At 49.0% G+C, this 17,533-nt stretch overlaps 1 protein-coding gene across 1 annotated transcript in view; it reads left to right on the top strand.

The window, feature by feature from the left end:
* LOC119971355 (dynein heavy chain 5, axonemal-like) overlaps positions 1 to 17,533 on the top strand; it is a 461,705-nt gene that overhangs the window by 267,678 nt on the left and 176,494 nt on the right. Inside the window, exons 54-55 of the mRNA XM_038806777.1 lie at positions 6,867 to 7,020; positions 9,038 to 9,305. Coding sequence (XP_038662705.1) covers positions 6,867 to 7,020; positions 9,038 to 9,305 — 422 coding nt within the window. The remainder of the gene's footprint in view (positions 1 to 6,866; positions 7,021 to 9,037; positions 9,306 to 17,533) is intronic.

Genomic DNA, 17,533 nt, shown 5'->3' with positions numbered 1-17,533 from the left:
ACTTGAGTCAACGGCATTTTGTGGGTTTTTTTTGTCCTTCGGGAGATTCTCTCTGCCGATTCCGCACTTAGAGTGAAGCTCGCCAGCAGGAAAGGTTCCTCGCAGTTCTAAGTGCCATTTTCACAGGCTGCCCCAATCTTTCCCCTGCTCCATTTCAGGCCCTCCCCATGCCATTTTGGTGATCCCCCCTCACAACCTTCGGGAGGCCCCTGGGAACTTCCACTCACCTCCTCTCTACATTACAAGGACCCCGGGCCCAACCCCTGGCAGTGCCAACCTGTCATCCAGGTGTACTGGTACTGCCAGCCTTGCACCCTAGCAGTGATTCTGGCAACCTGACAGTGCCACCTGGGAACCCAAGCACTCTGGAATGCCAGACTGGCACCCTGGAAGTGTCCCTAGCACCCTGACAGCGTCACCCAGGCATCATAGTTCCACCCGGGCACCCTGGCAGTGCCGGGCTTGCAGTGCCAAAGTTCCCCGGTACCGGGAGTGTGTCAGGATGCCAGCTTTTCCCGGCCATCCGGGTGTCTCCAGTGGCCTGGGAGAAGCCCCAAGGTTCTGCTACGACTGGTCCACGTTTGTGTGGACTAGGTGCCCTGACGATGTCTCCCGAGTGTAGCCAGTGAATGAACAATTATGCTCATTTAAATACTCAGATCTGGATCTCGCCTAGCGAGAGTGAGGTCCAGATTGCGACGTCCCATCTTGTGAGACATTTTGACCATCACGAATCTCGCGAGATTCAATGGCCTCTTCCCGACACCAAGTCGGGTGCAACTAAGGCCGTTGAAGCACATCCCTGGTCACCTCTACGAAAAACGCAATCAAATCAGTCAGACATGACCTTCCCTTAACAAAACCATGCTGACTGATCTTGATTAGTCTCTGTGTCTCCAAATGCAAATCAATTCTGCCTCTCAGAAATGCTTCCAATAGTTTCCCCATCACTGAGGTTAGACTGACTGGCCTGTAGTGTCCTGATTTATCCATTCCTCCCTTCTTGAATAATGGTGCCACAATGACTATCCTCCAGTCCTCTGGCACCTCTCCTGTGGCCAGAGAGGAATTGAAAATTAATGTTAGCGCCCCTGCTATTTCCTCCCTTACCTCACTCTGCAGCCTGGGATGCATGTCATCTGGCCCTGGATACTTGTCTACTTTTAATCATGACAGACCACTCAGAAACTCCTCTCTATGTTAATTTCTTTAATTTTATCACATTCCTTCTCCCTCACTTCTATACCCTCGCTGGCCCTTTCACTAGGGAATACCAACACAAAGTATTCATTTAGAACCCTACCTATGTTCCCCAGCTCCACACTCAAACTACCACTATGGTTCTCAATGGGCCCCTACTCTTTTGATAGTTATCCTTTTACCCTTAATTTAGTTCAAAAACAACTTGGGCTTTTCCTTTATTTTACCTGCCAGTATCCCTTCATGTCCCCTTTTTGCTCTCCTATTTCCTGTTTTAAGCTCCCTCTTGCACATTCTATACTCCTCTAGGGCTTCTGTTGTTTTCAGCTCTTGTTATCTGCCATAAGCCTCCCATTTTCTTCTTATCCAATGCTGTATATCCCTCGATATCCAGGATTCACTGAATTTATTGGTCCCGCCCTTTTTCTTGATTGAAACATGTTGGCCCTGTACTTTGCCTATTTTTTTCTTGAATGTGTCCCACTATTCTGTCATAGATTTACCTAAAAATTTCCGCTCCCAGTTCACTCTGGCCAAACATATCTGATCTTATTAAAATTGGCGGTCACCCAGTTTAGAACTTTGATTTCAGGTACATCCTTGTCCTTTCCCATAACCATAATGTGGAGATGCCGTCGTTGGACTGGAGTGAGCACAGTAAGAAGTCTTACAACACCAGGTTAAAGTCCAACAGGCTTGTTTCGAATCACTAGCTTTCGGAGCGCAGCTCCTTCCTCAGGTGAATGAAGAGGTAGGGTCCCAGAAACATATATTGACAAAGTTAAAGATGCAATACGATACTTTGAATGCGAGTCTTTGCAGGTAATTAAGTCTTTACAGATCCAGACAGAGGGATAATCACAGGTTAAAGAGCTGTGAATTGTCTCAAGCCAGGACAGTTGGTAGGATTTCGCAAGCCCAGGCCAGATGGTGGGGGGTGATGGACAGTTTCAAAGCGCCACAACAAAAAACTGTACCAACCTCCTCAGAAGACAAACACGGGCACAACCGACAGAGTATCCTTCATCATCGAGTACTTCCCCAGAATGGAGAAACTATGTCATCTTCTTCCCAGCCTTCAACGCGTCTTCGATGAAGGCGAACATCTTGCCAAGGTCATCCCCAACACCCACTACTTGCCTTCAAACAATCGCGCAACCTCAAACAAATGTTTGCAGCAAATTACCCAGCCTTCAGAACAGCGACCACAACACCACACAACCCTGCCATTGCAATCTCTGCAAGACGTGCCAGATCATCGACATGGGTACCACCATTACACATAAGAACACCAGGTATGTGGTACCTACTCGTGTGACTTGGCCAACGTTGTCTACCTCATACGCTGCAGGAAAGGATATCCCGAAGCGTGGTACATTGGCGAGACCATGCAGATGCTGCGACAACGGATGAACGGACATTGCGCGACAATCGCCAGGCAGGAATGTTCCCTTCCAGTCGGGGAACACTTCAGCAGTCAAGGGCATTCAGCCTCTGATCTTCGGGTAAGTGTTCTCCAAAGCAGCCTTCAGGATGCGCGACAACGCAGAATCGCCAAGTAGGAACTTTCTTGCCAAGTTCCGCACACTTTTTTTAAAACATAAATTTGGAGTACCCAATTCATTTTTTCCAATTAAGCGGCAGTTTAGCATGTTCACTCCACTTACCTTGCACATCTTTGGGTTGTGGGGGCGAAACCCACGCAAACACGGGGAGAATGTGCCCACTCCACAAGGACAGTGACCCAGAGCTGGCATCGAACCTGGGACCTCGGCGCCGTGAGATTGCAGTGCTACCTCTGCGCCACCAAGTTCCGCACATATGAGTACGGCCTCAACCTGGACCTTGGATTCATGTCGCATTACATTCATCCCCCACCATCTGGCCTGGGCTTGTGAAATCCTACCAACTGTCCTGGCTTGAGACAATTCACACCTCTTTAACCTGTGATTATCCCTCTGTCTGGATCTGTAAAGACTTAATTACCTGCAAAGACACACTTGCATCTTTAACTTTATCTATATATGTGTTTCTGGAACCTACCTCTTCATTCACCTGTGGAAGGAGCAGTGCTCCGAAAGCTAGTGATTCGAAACAAACCTGTTGGACTTTAACCTAGTGTTGTAAGACTTCTTACTTTTCCATAACAATCTTGAATCTAACAGAGTTATGATCGCTGTCTTCAAAATGCTGCCCCACTGACACTTCAACCATTTGCCCAGCGTTGTTCCCTAAAATTAAGTCTAGGACTGCCTCCTCTCTCTGTACTGGCTTAAAAAAATCTCCTGGATGCATTTTAAGAATTCCACACCTTCTAACCCTTTCACACTATGACCCCAGTTATTGTTGGAGAAGTTGAAATCCCCACTATCCCTACCCTATTACTTTTACACATCTCTGAAATTTTCTGACATATTTGCTCTTCTATTTCTTGCAGACTGTTGGGGGCCGACAGAACACTCCCACCAATGTGATTGCTCCTTTTTGATTTTTAGGTTCTACCCACATGTCTTCATTTGAAGAGCCTTCTAGGGCTTCGTCCCTCCCTACTGCTGTAATTGATCCCCTGATCAATATTGCATCACTCACTTCCTCTTTTACCTTCCCTGTTTCGCCTGAAGATCCTATACCCTGGAATATTGAGCTGCCAATCCTGCCCCTCTCTCTCAACCATGTCTCAGTGACAGCAATGGCATCATATCCCCATGTTTTAAATTGTACCCTCAACCTATCTGCCTTGTTGGTCAGACTCCTTGCATTAAAATAAATACCATCCAATCTTGCCAAACTCCCTTGTGATTTAACTGGTCTAGCAGTTCTGTGCCTTCCTGACTCACTTGATGTCTCTTCTAATTTTGGCTGTGCATCTCCCCCTGCTGAACCTCCTTTCAGGATCCCAGTCCCCTGCCAAGGATCCCCAACCGCACGAGCAAACCTCTCTGCAAGGACACTGGTCCCATTTTGGTTTAGGTGCAACCCGTCCGCCTTGTGCAGGTCCCACCATCTCCAAAATCGGGCCCAGTGTCCCAGAAATGTAAAGCCCTTCTTCCTGCACCATCTCTCCAACCATGCATTCATCTGCACTAACCTCCTATTTCTATACTCACAAGCTGGTGGCACCGGAAGTAATCCAGAGATTGCTACTTTCTGGGTTCTGTTTTTTAATCTACTTCCTAGCTCCCTAAAATCTGTTTGCAGGAGTTCATCCTTTTTCTGCCTATTTCGTTGGTACCAGTGTGTACCACAATATCTGTCCCCTTCAATATAACCTGCAGCCGCAGCGCCGGCCTTAGGGTTGCTGGCGCCCCCGGCAAGCTGAACTTCAGCGCCCTTCGGGGGGGAGGGGGGGGGCGGGGCCGAGGCGGGGGGGGAGCCGAGGCGGGGGGGGGCTGGGGGGGGGCCGAGGCGAGGGGGGGCCGAGGCGGGGGGGGGGGGGCCGAGGCGGGGGGGGGGGGGGCGGACAGTGGGGCGGCCGGAGGGGGGGCGGACGGTGGGGCGGCCGGAGGGGGGGCGGACGGTGGGGCGGCCGGAGGGGGTGGCCGGAGGGGGGGGGGGGGGGGGCGGAGGGGGCCGCCCTGGGGAGGGCGGCCACCACGCATGCGCTGGTTGGCACCGGCCCAACTGCGCATGCGCGGGTCCCGTGTCTCTGGCGCCCCCTAACACATGGCGCCCCGGGCGACTGCCCGAGTTGCCGGTACCTTGGCCGGCCCTGTGCAGCCGTTCAGTGATATCCCTGACCCTGGCACCAGGAAGGCAACATGTCATCCTGGAGTCTCTTTTGCAGCTGCAGAAATGCTTTTCTGTTCCCCTTACAATTGAATCCCCTACTACTGCAGCTCTGACGTTCTTCCTCCACCCCTCTTGTGCAGCAGACCCTCCCATGGTGCCATGAAATTGGCTGTCACTGCTTTCCCCACTGCAATCATCTCCCCCAACAATATCAAAAACTGTATATCTGTTAGAAAGGGGAATGGCCATAGGGGACTCCTGCACTACTTGCCTTCGTATACTCTGCCTGATGGTCACCCATGCGCTTTCTGCCTGTTCAGTCTTCACCTGTGGTGTGACCACCTCAGTGTGCTATCCGCAACTTTCTCAGCATCGCGGATGCTCCACAGTGAATCCACTCTCAGTTCCAGCTCCGAAATGTGGTTAGCCAGTAGCTGCAGTTGGGCACACTTTCTGCACATGTGCTTACCAGGGACAACTGAAGCTGCCAATTGGGTGGCATGGTGGCACAGTGGTTAGCACTGCTGCCTCACAGCACATGGGACCCGGGATTAATTCTAGCCTTGTGTAACTGTCTGTGTGGAGTTTGCACTTTCTCCGCGTATCTGCGTAGTGCTCCGGTTTCCTCCCACAGTCCAAAGAAGTGCAGGTTAGGTGGATTGACCATGCTAAATTGCCCCTTAGTGTCCAAATGGTTAGGCGAGGTTACTGGTTTTAGGGGTTATGGTGATAGGGATGGGGCGAGGGGTGAGATAGGGTGCTCTTTCCAAGGACCGGTGCAAACTCAATGGGCTGAATGGCCTCCTTCTGCACTGTAGGGTTCTATGATTCTACGATTCCATGATTTGCCACATAGCACAGAAGGAGCATATCACTGGTACAATCATCCTGCCATTACTAACCTTAAGCCCCTTATTCACTGCCTTTATATAAGAATACCATTAACATACCTTCCTTAAACTAACTTTACTTCCTCACCCTACTTGTTTTTACTTATTTTGCTCTATGATAATGACCCTGACTTTCACTTAGTTGTGTTCTTCCAAAAAACTACACGTTTTAAACTAACGACTGTTTAACTGTGACGCTGACTGCGAGGTCAATGAGAACAGAAATCCAACCTTGGTGTTTATGAACCTCAGCCACGCTCCGCTTGTGCCCGGATTGAGACTGAGATCCGCCCTCAGTATTTTTAGCTTCATCTCCCGGTTTCACCTAACTCCCTGCTTTCACCCAACTCCAAAAGCACTCTTGTTTAGCCAGGCAGCACTCACCATGCAGCTCTACTCTTGAACTAAAATAATCATTATGGTTGGGTGAAAAGCCACACATGTAAGAAAGTTGTATTGCCAAATATCATCAACTAACAATAATAATTTCTAACACAAATTTTTGAGGTGATATTGCATAGTCTGCAACCCTATGACATCCTAGCCACTGCCCATGCGAAAGGTAGTTATAAGTGAATTTTGTTCTGTTGTAGGGTCATGCGTTCATGTTGCATTGTAAGTGACTCTGCTGCAATACTGAGGTGCCATTGGCACCACTGAGGAGTTGGAGGGTGCAGTCTACACTTTGTATCGTACTTGTACCTCTTAAATTAATTTATGTTAAAGAACAAAATAGAGTGTCATAAGATGACTTCTTGTTTCAGAAACGGCTTTGGATGTGCAATATGTTTGTCATTTCTGAAATCCTTGGAGCAAGATTCTTGGCTGCAGTGTAGTCAGAGATCTGTCTTCCTTATAATGTTAACTGCTTAATAAAGCATACTGAATAATTAAAAAATAACATTTTACCAGAAAGGATTGGAGGTGGGAGGGTTAGCCTGCAATACATTTATGTTTTTTAAAAAATCATAGACAATAGGAAGCACTGAAGCACAACAGAATAGGTACTGGAGCTATCTACATGTAACTTCATTTATGTATGTTTAGGTCATACAGTGCCTCAAACTTTCTGGAGGATCTGAAGTTTCTGTACAGAACAGCTGGTCAGGATGGAAATGGAGTGACCTTTATTTTTACGGACAATGACATCAAGGATGAGGCTTTTCTGGAGTACTTGAACAATGTTCTCTCCTCCGGAGAGGTAGGGTGTAGTTATTAATATTCCCAGTATATTTTCAAAATAGTTATCCCTGTTGTTATTTTCTGCCTTGTTGAAATATGCTACAGTTTAATTCCTGTCCATGCTAACAAAGGTTAGGGCATGCTTCTCTGTATAGACTTCGCCAAATTAAATATCTTTGAAAAACACCAAACATTCCTGCAATCACAGCAGATGATTTAGCAACCAACCTGAAACTGGCTGAAGATCCCTTTAAATAGATGTGGTAGATCCTTCCAGCTGCTGAACACGTGTTCAGTTGTGAGGTTGAGAGAGAGCATTAACGAGCTGCAAAGTTGCAGTGTTGCATCAAATCAGCACTACGGCTGTTTGATTTACAATCTGCCTACTCTGTACCTGCAGTGGACACTTCCTGCACACGCCAATACCCTCACTAAAATGGCCTCGAGCATGGGCAGTACCAGAATTGTGCAAAGGCACTGCAAATGTCATTTTGGAGGCAAAGCAATATTTGTAATATCAATGAAATTGTGTTATGCATCCAAATTTTGCACCATATATTTTACATTTGCCATAATAACAATAGCAAAGAATGGGGATTTGTACAAGAAGCAAGATCAGAGAATTTTGGCGGAGAAGAGATTTCGACATTTTTATAAATGACTTGTGCATGGTTCAAATCTACAAGATAAAACATATTGGTTCCAAGAGGTAAAAAGACAGAAACTCAATAATAAACCTTCATACAGCAAAAGACAGTGAATGAGGTATCAAATGGCAATGACATTATTTCAGGACGTGACAGAATCTTTAGTCCTGTCATTTGCAAATTACTCCATGTTATACTAACACTGCCAATTATGCAAATTTGTTCAGTGATGTACAGCCTTGCAATGATCTCACCTCTATGAATAGAAGGTATTCATGTTAAAATATCGCTGCACAACTTTTGAATAGAACAATACTATCTATGTAAGAAGAAAAATTGTAAGTTGAATTACTGTACACTGTGAGCATTTTATAAATGTGGAATTTACTGAAAAATATTCCATGGAAGCTCTTGTTCCTTGAAAAAACCGGCATTGGTAAATTTAAGAAATATGTTTTACGCACAATGCAGGAAAGAACTTTTAAAACTAGAAACAAGTCAGAAGTCCAAAAGTGAACCTTTAATGATTATGCATATGGAGAGAGTTCTGCAACTGACTTTATAAACAAAGACGTTTTATGTTTGGTGCTTTACTGGTGTTAAGGTTTTCGCTTGGATACCAGTGAGGGTTGCTCTGCTGGTGTAAGATTGAGCAGAATCCCCATCCATCCGAGCTATTGACTCCATCTCCAATTGTGATTACATGGTTAGTTGCATACTCTGGGTGGAACAAGTATGCATCAGTAGTACCTCCTCGAACCTACTGTATAAGACCGAGTGGCCCACAGCATGAGGTTCCCTGGGGATTAAATTACCTTTCCCTTCTGAAGGTTTTTGCCTTTTCAAAAGGCCTCAGTAGATTCATGCCAGCTCTCAGCAAGTGGATCTTATGTTCCATCTTATCCAGAGTGCTTAATGTCTGGATAGATAATAGCAGGACCAAGGAATTGTAGCAAATATTTTGAACATCGGTTCCTGGAATATGAATTCTCCTCTCAGAAAGCAAATTGTATGTACATTCCCGTACCAGCCTCCCCGAACAGGCGCCGGAATGTGGTGACTAGGGGCTTTTCACAGTAACTTCATTGAAGCCTACTCATGACAATAAGCGATTTTCATTTCTTACCAAATGGAGAGCAGGCTTTGAACTAATGAGTGGTTTTCGTTCCATGAGGCAGTTGACTGAAAATAACCAATCTAATACAGTGACATTTGCATTTCGCTATTCCCCTTAAACATATAAAACAATAAAGATGGCATCAACTTTCTGTACAAGCTTAGACCTTGTTGTAAACTCAGTATAGCCCACGGCCAATGGATTCCTTGCATGGGTGCATTTTCTGCAGAGAGTTGGCATGGCAAGTTGTTTCAATTTGTTTTTTTTAATAGGTTTCAAACCTGTTTACCCGAGATGAGATGGATGAAGTTAACAATGACCTCACTCTTGCGATGAAGCAGGAATTTCCAAGGAGACCGCCAACCAATGAGAATCTATATGATTACTTTATGAGCCGGGTCCGGCAAAACCTGCATGTAGTACTTTGTTTTTCACCAGTTGGAGAAAAGTTCCGCAATCGAGCTTTGAAATTTCCCGCACTGATTTCTGGGTGTACCATGGACTGGTTTAGCCGTTGGCCAAAGGACGCACTTATCGCAGGTAGGATTATACATGCAGCACATAGGACATCATGTGACTGCTGCCAAGATTCAAAATGAAAAACCTGAGATGGTCTCCATCATTTAATTATTTTTAGTTGCCTTTTCTTTAACTTTTCTCCTGCATGCTTTTGCTGAAGCCATTGACTCACGTTGGGATTCAAACTGATGCAAACAGTCCTCACGTATGAGTTAATTGATGATGGGAGGCATCCTGTTTTCACTTAATGTCTGTCAATGTACACTTTTCAGCAAGAGATACTGGCGAATGACCAAGATCAAGGATTTTGGGTAACCTTCCGGATCCCTTCCCCGAATCCAGGGTGCTGAGGCCAATCGATGCCTGCACTGAATCATCAGGGAAGCTCCTTGATGCAGCTGGGCCTAACATTTACTTTCTCAACTAAGTGAGATTTGTTCAACAGAATAAAGGTTAAAGCGGTGAACTCATTTTGAATTAGGTCTGGGAAACAATAATCAAACAATAACTGTTCACCATCCTGCCAGTATTACAGAGGTATTCTTGTTAACGTAACATCATTGTACATGTGGTTATGTTTCTTTTGCATATTAGGGTAGCTAATTTTTATGAGGTAAACAAAATATTTTTGAATATATTGTAATTTGCTGATATTTTTAAGAATGGTGTTGCACTGAGAAACGTCAATTTGATCATCAAAATAGGATTTAGCTCGCTTGATAAATGGAGATTGAAGGTTCCAATTGGGCTCATTTCTCATTAGCACTGAATGATTAAATTTAAAGTCAGCCGATTTTAAGTTAAACTTAACTTTGCTTCTTTCCTGGGACAAAACACAAAAAGATTGTTTCATAGAAATTAAATTGCCAATAAATTATGCAGTAACCTGGTGTTGAAGTATAAAATGGCCAGATTGATTTTCAACGTCTTGCCAAATTCGGCACAAACATTCATATCAGAAGCCATTATGCCATTGTGACATTCTTTTTCGGAAATCCGATTAATGGAAGAATTGATAATTATATTTCCAAAGTAGAGCAGTGAGTCATGGTGCTAGGTATAAAACATACTTTGTGAAATTAGACATTGGCCATTGAACTGTTTGGAATTGAGTTGAGTATTTTGTTTCAAGTTATAGATGGAAAACCCAACCTAGCCATTTGGGTGAAGGAGAAAAGATGTCTGAATTTTGTACAGATTAAAGTGAAACATGTTTGTGTTGGGACAGGGATAGTTTTCATTTCAGGCACCTCCCACTTTCCCCATAATTTACCCATGTTGGTGGATGGTGCTAGATAAATGATAAGAATCTCACTTTGGCGTCAGTGAGGACACCAAGGGTGCGATTCTCCGCACCCCACGCCGAGTGGCCTGCCGAACCCGACCGGTTCACGCCGGCGCCAACCACACCTGGTTGCTGCCGGTGTGAACAGCACGCGACCGGTTAGTGTGGGGCCTGTGGGGGGCGGAGGGAGGATCGAGCACCACGGGCGTGCTCATGAGATGTCTGGCCCGCGATCAGTGCCCACCGATCGTCGGGCTGGCGTCTCTAAAGGACGCACTCTTTTCCTTCCGCCGCCCCACAAGATCAAGCCTCCAAGTCTTGCGGGGCAGCGGAGGGGAAGACGGCAACTGTGCATATGCAGGTTGGCGCCGGTCAAGGCCCGGCGCGGAGATTCACGGGGGGGAAGAATAGGGGGCGAGGAGCGACCTTCAGCGCTGGAGTGAAACACTCCGGGTTTCACTCCGGCGTCGGCTGTTTCTCTCTATTTCGGAGAATCGCGCCCCAAGATTGTGAATAGTCTAGTTTGGCCTTGGTATTTGCCAGCAGGAGGGATAGAGTTGATGGCTGAGGGAAGCAGAGTTTGTTGCGGGAACTGAAGACAATTACTTCGTTTTTTTCCCCAATATTTACTGAATCATAACATTTTAGAATGGTTACAGCACAGAAGAAAGCCATTCAACCCACAATGTCCATGCCAACTCTCTGCAAAAGCAACTCACCTAGTCCCATTTGCACCTTTTTTCCCTCAACCTGCAACGTTTTGCTTTCTTGATTATTTTCCAATTCTCTTTTGGAGGCTTCAGTTGAATCTGCTTCCAGATCCTAATCACTTGCGTTTCCCTCATGTCACCATTGTTTAATTTGCCAAACACCTTAAATCAATGCCCTTTGGTTCTCAACCCTTTTGCCACTGGTTGTAGTTTCTCCCTTTATACTCTATCCAGACCATTCATGGACACCTCTTCTCAAAGATAGGGGAGACTTTTCTTTCATCTGTGTTGCACTTCGATCCAGGGCCAAAGACAATAGGCCAGTGAATTACCCACTCCCAATTATTCCAGGTCCTATTATTTTAAAACCTTTTGAAAAGCTGCAATTAATTGCATTTTCTGTGGCTGGAAGGGAGGGGGGAGGGGGAAGGCTGAGGGATGGGGGGACGGAGTGTTGGGAAGGAGGAGGAAAGGAGGGGAGAAGGGGGGGAATGAGGGACAAGACCACATCCTATGTGAAGCAGGTGAGGATGAGGGCCTTCCTGGCCCTCCAGGCTTGCCAAGCCCTCACCACTGCGGCCTGCCCTCCATCCTCCGGCTGTTACTATGGGTCCTCCCTGGGCTTGTCCTTCAGCTCCTCCTGGTCCGGCTCCTTCTCATCCTCCTTCTCCTCGAAGGTGGCCACATGTTGCTCCCCCTCGGGGTGTGGGGAGGGGCCCTGCACATGGGCTGCTGCCTTGAGCATCTGTTGACTTTGCTGCTGCTGCTTTCTCTGATGTCTGATCGCCTGGCCTGCCAGCAGCAACACGAGGGCAGCTTCTGCCGGGTCCACGGTATCGTCCATTCCGTGTAATATCTGGAAGGAATTGGAGAGGGTGTGAGACTGACAAACAGCGGTTTCATCCACCCCGGGACTCTCCATTCCCCCATTGCTCCCTCCCACCCACACCCCTTGCTATCGGATACACTTTTCCCATGCACCGCTGGCCACAGTGTGGGGCCCTGCTCACCGGACCCCACACCCTGTACCCCAGACACGCGCACCTAACATTACCTGGACCGGGTGCTTGTCCCCTTCCCGGTGTATACAGCCACTCTCTAGTCGCCAAAATATCCCCTGGGTGTTCAGATATTGGCTGCTGCCTCTGTGGGTGTTGCCTTTCGCAGTGTTCAGACACAGTGTCGAGGCATCACGGTCTGATTGGAATACTAGGAAATTACGCCCACATGCTACATGGTACGCATACCTACGGGAATCCATTTGGGAGCTGTGAGGTCCTCACTTAACTACAGTTGCCAATTCCCAATTAGCAATAGCCTTCAGCCGCGCATCCAGGGGCCTCCGTGGTCAGTGGAAGTTATGGGTGGTCAGTGCGGCAGGCAGGCAGGGGCTGGGGTTGTCCCCGGAACGGGAACATATGATCCTGGGGGTGTCATGGCGGACTGGCGGGAGCTGAGACACCCATCTCCCTCTCCCACTCCCACTCCTCCCCACACCAATAATGGGCCACACTGACCAAGACCCCCCCCCCCCGGCTGCTCCCCCCACCCCCAGTGCACCGGGGAAGTAATGCCAGTGCCACGGGCTTATTGCCCAAGTGCGAAGATGGCTACGAACCTCATTTGATCCCTACCGCCAGCTTCTTTTTTTAAAAAATGTTTTTATTAAAGCTTTTTCAAACAGAATTTTTACATAACTAATAACAGAAAAATAAACATAAAAATATTTAACAAAACTTGGTGGCTGTTGCCATTATACAAAAAGAAAATATACATTAAATAGACAGTTTCCCCCCCACTTGCTGCTGCTGCTGACATTTTACCGCTCCCCTAGAAAGTCAAGGAAAGGTTACCACTGCCGAGAGAACCCCAGCAAGGACCCTCTAAAGGCAAACTTTATTCGCTCCAGGCTGAGGAACCCAGCCATGTCACTAATCCAGGTCTCCACACTCGCGGATTTCGAGTCTCTCCACATTAACAAGATCCGTGTCTGGGCTACCAGCGAGGCAAAGGCCAAAACCTCGGCCTCTTTCGCTTCCTGCACTCCCGGATCCTCTGACACCCCAAGGATCGCTATTGTGGACTCGGCTTCACCCACGTGTCCAAGATCTTGGACATAGCCCTTGCAAAGCCCTGCCAGAATTCTTTAAGCCCCGGGCATGCCCAGAACATATGGACATGGTTCGTTGGGCTCCCTGAACACCTCGCACACCTGTCCTCCACCAAAGAACTTGCTCATTCTCGCCGTCGTCGTCATGTGTGCCCGGTGGACCATCTTAAATTGAATTAAGCTGAGCCTGGCACATGATAAGGAAGAATTCACCCTGCCCAGGGCATCAGCCCACAGGCCCTCATCTAGCTCCTCACCTAGCTCCTCCTCCCACTTGCCCTTCAGTTTCTCCAATGAGGCTTCCTCCGCCTCCTGCAGTTCTTGGTAGATGTCCGACACCTTCCCCTCCCCTAACCAGATGCCAGACACCACCCTGCCCTGTATCCTTCGAGGGGGTAGCAACGGAACTGTCCCGACCTGTTTTTTGAGAAAGTCATGGACTTGGAGGTGTCTGAAGGCATTTCCCGGGGGAAGGCTGAACTTCTCCTCTAGCACCTTCAAGCTAGGGAAAGTCCCATCTATAAACAGGTCTCCCATCCTTCTAATGCCTGCCCAATGGAAGCCTTGAACCCCTCCGTCAATCCTGCCCGGAACAAATCTATGGTTGTTCCGTATCAGGGTCCAAACTAAGGCCCCCTCCTCCTTCCTGTGCCTTCTCCACTGACCACAGACCCTCAGGGCTGCCGTCACCACCAGGCTTGTGGTGTATTGTGCCGGCAAGAACGGCAGTGGTGCCGTTACTAGTGCCCCTAGGCTGGTGCCTCTGCATGACGCCGCCTCTAGCCGCCCCCATGCCGCCCCCTCCTCCATTACCCATTTCCTAATCATGGCCACATTAGCCGCCCAATAGTAGCTACAGAAGTTCGGCAGTGCCAACCCTCCCTTCCCCCGTCCGACTACGCTCCAAAAACAGCCTTTTAACTCGCGGGGTCTTGTTTGCCCACACAAATCCCGTAATAATCCTGTTCACCCGCTTGAAGAAGGATTTGGGGATGAAGATGGGAAGGCACTGAAAAAGGAACAGGAATCTGGGGAGAACCGTCATTTTCATAGTCTGCACCCTTCCCGCCAGGGAAAGCGGGAGCATGTCCCACCTTTTGAAGTCTCCCTCCATCTGCTCTACAAGCTGCGATAGATTGAGCCTGTGTAGGGCATCCCAGTTCCTAGCCACCTGTATACCTAGGTAACGAAAACTTCTCTCCACAATCTTGAGCGGGAGCTCCCCCAGTCTCTCCTCCTGACCCCTAGCGTGGATTACAAATAGCTCACTTTTCCTCACGTTCAACGTGTATCCCGAGAAGCTCCCAAAGTCCCTTAGGATCCGCATGACCTCTCCCATCCCCTCTATCGGTCCGAAATATACAATAGCAGGTTGTCTGCGTAGAGGGAAACCCAGTGCTCCCCCCCCCCCCCCCCCCCCCCACCCCGGAACAGCCCCCTCCAGTTCCATTAAGCCCGCGCTATGGCCAATGGCTCGATTGCCAGGGCAAATAGTAACGGGGATGGGGGCACCCCTGCCTCATCCTCGATGCAGTCTAAAATACTCCGACCTCAGCTGGTTCGTGGATACACTTGCTACGGGGGCCTGATACAGTAACTTGACCCACCCTATGAATCTCTCACCGAATCCAAACCTACCTAACACTTCGCACAGGTACTCCCATTCCACCCTGTCAAAGGCTTTCTCTGCATCCATTGCAGCCACTACTTCTGCGTCTCCTCCTTCTGAGGGCATCATAATAATATTCAGGAGCCTCCTCACATTTCTGTTGAATTGTCTGCCCTTGATAAAACCCGTCTGGTCCTCCTCAATCACTCCCGGGACGCAGTCCTCTATTCTGGTAGCCAAAATTCTTGCCAGCAGTTTGGCATCCAGATTCAGGAGCGATATCGGCCTGTAGGACCCACAGTGAAGCGGATCCTTCTCCATCTTCAAAATGAGCATGGCCAACGCCTGCGACATCGTCGGGGGCGAGGGTTCCTCTCTCCTCTGCCTCGTTAAAGGTTCTTAGCAGGAGTGAGCTCAGTAGCTCTGAGCATTTCTTATAGAATTCTACAGGGAATCCGTCCAGACCCAGGGCCTTGCCCGACTGCATACTTGCCAGTCCCTTAACTATCTCCTCCAATTCAATCGGGGCCCCAGTCCCTCCACCAGATCTTCATCCACCCTTGGGCACCTCAATTGATCCATAAATTGCTTCATCCCTTCCCCTCCCTTCAGGGGTTCTGACTCGTATCGTTTACAATAAAACTCCTAGAAGACTTCATTGATCTTCTCTGAGCCCAAGACCGTATTGCCTTCCTTATCTCTCACTCCCCCGATCTCCCTGGCCGCCTCTCTCCTTCGAAGTTGGTGCACCAGCATCCTACTTGCTTTCGCCCCATACTCGTAGACTGCCCCCTTCACCTTCCTCAGCTGTGCCTCCGGCTTCCCAGTGGTCAGCAAATCGAACTCCGTCTGCAATCTCCGGCGCTCCTTTAGCAGCCCTTCCTCGGGGGTCTCCGCGTACTTCCTGTCTACTCTAAGTATCTCTCCCACCAGCCTCTCCCTCTCCACCCTCTCCCTCTTCTCTCTGTGGGACTTAATAGAAATTAATTCCCCTCTAATAACTGCCTTCATAGCCTCCCAGACCGTTGTTGCTGTTACCTCCCCTGTGTCATTTGTTGTCACATAGTTCTGGATGCTCCTCCTTCTCCGCCCACACATCTCCTCATCCGCTAGCAGTCCCACATCCAGTCTCCAGAAAGGGCGCTGGCCTCGCCCTGCCCCCAGTCGCAAGTCCACCCACTGCGGGGCATGGTCTGTGACCGCAATGGCCGAATACTCAACCTCCTCTACCCTCGGGATTAACGCCCTGCTCAGCACAAAAAAGTCAATCCGCGAGTAGACTTTGCGGACATGGGGGGGAAAAAAGAGAACTCCTTCGCCCTTGTCCGCACGGTCTTCACGGGTCCACACCCTCCCATCTGATCCATGAACTCCCACAGGGCCTGGCTGCCGCCGGTCTCTTTCCCGACCTGGACTTAGACCGGTTCAATGCCGGATCCAGGACAGTGTTAAAATCCCCCCCATGATCAAGTTACTTGACTCCAAGTCCGGGATTTTACCCAACATGCGCCTCATGAATTCCACGTCATCCCAGTTCGGGGCATAGACGTTCACTAACACCACCCGGGTCCCCTGCAGCTTGTTACTCACCATTATGTACCTGCCTCACTTGTCCGCCACAATACTCCCTGCTTCGAATGCCACCCGTTTACTAACCAGAATTGCCACCCCTCTGATCTTAGAGTCTAGCCCCGAGTGGAACACCTGGCCCACCCATCCCCTCCTTATCCTCGTTTGGTCAGCAAGTATTAAGTGCATCTCCTGAAGCATGGCCACGTCTGCCTTTAATCCCTTTAAATGCGAGAACACGTAGGCCCTTTTGACCGGCCCGTTCAGACCCCTCACATTCCACGTGATCAGCCTGGACGGGGGGTGGGGGGGGGAGGGGTTAATTCCCCCCCCCCCCCCCCCCCCCCCCCCCTGCCGACTAGCCATCTCCCTTTTTTGGCCAGCCACGTGCCCGTGCCCCCTGCTCGCTCCAGCCCTCCCGCCGGAGGCCCCCCAACCCGACTCTCCATCCGTCCCCAACAGTTGGCTCCCCGTCAGTCAGAAAAGCAGCGCCCCATCCCCCCCCCCACCCCCAGTCCCAACCCCCCATGCCAAGCACCCGCTTAGCACTGATTTCCCCCCCCACCGTTGCGCTTCCGTAAGTCAGCTGACCCATGCTGACCCCGGCTGCTCCCGCCTCTATCTCCAAATTTACTATTGTCTCCTCCTTCGGGCCCTCAAGCCCCCCTCCCCCACAGGGTAAGAGGGCAAAAGCCATCCAGATTCTTCCCGTGCAACGAAAAACACAACCTGGGCATTACCCCGCGCCCTGAGAGAAACACAGAATAAGAAAAAGGGGAGGGAAACCCCAGAAAAAGAAAAGCGAACAACTTAAATTCTACTGCGAATCTTACATCAGGCCAACAACCGATTACACATCCCCGCCAGAGTGTTTCACCCACGTGCAGCTGCCCCTTAGTTCGAGTCCAGCTTTTCATGTTTAATAAATGTCCACACCTCATATCAAAATAATGGTGCCTGTCCTTG

Source organism: Scyliorhinus canicula, chromosome 9 (assembly GCF_902713615.1).
Source record: "Scyliorhinus canicula chromosome 9, sScyCan1.1, whole genome shotgun sequence".
Taxonomy (NCBI): Eukaryota; Metazoa; Chordata; class Chondrichthyes; order Carcharhiniformes; family Scyliorhinidae; genus Scyliorhinus; species Scyliorhinus canicula.
This window is presented reverse-complemented; position numbering and strand designations above follow the sequence as displayed.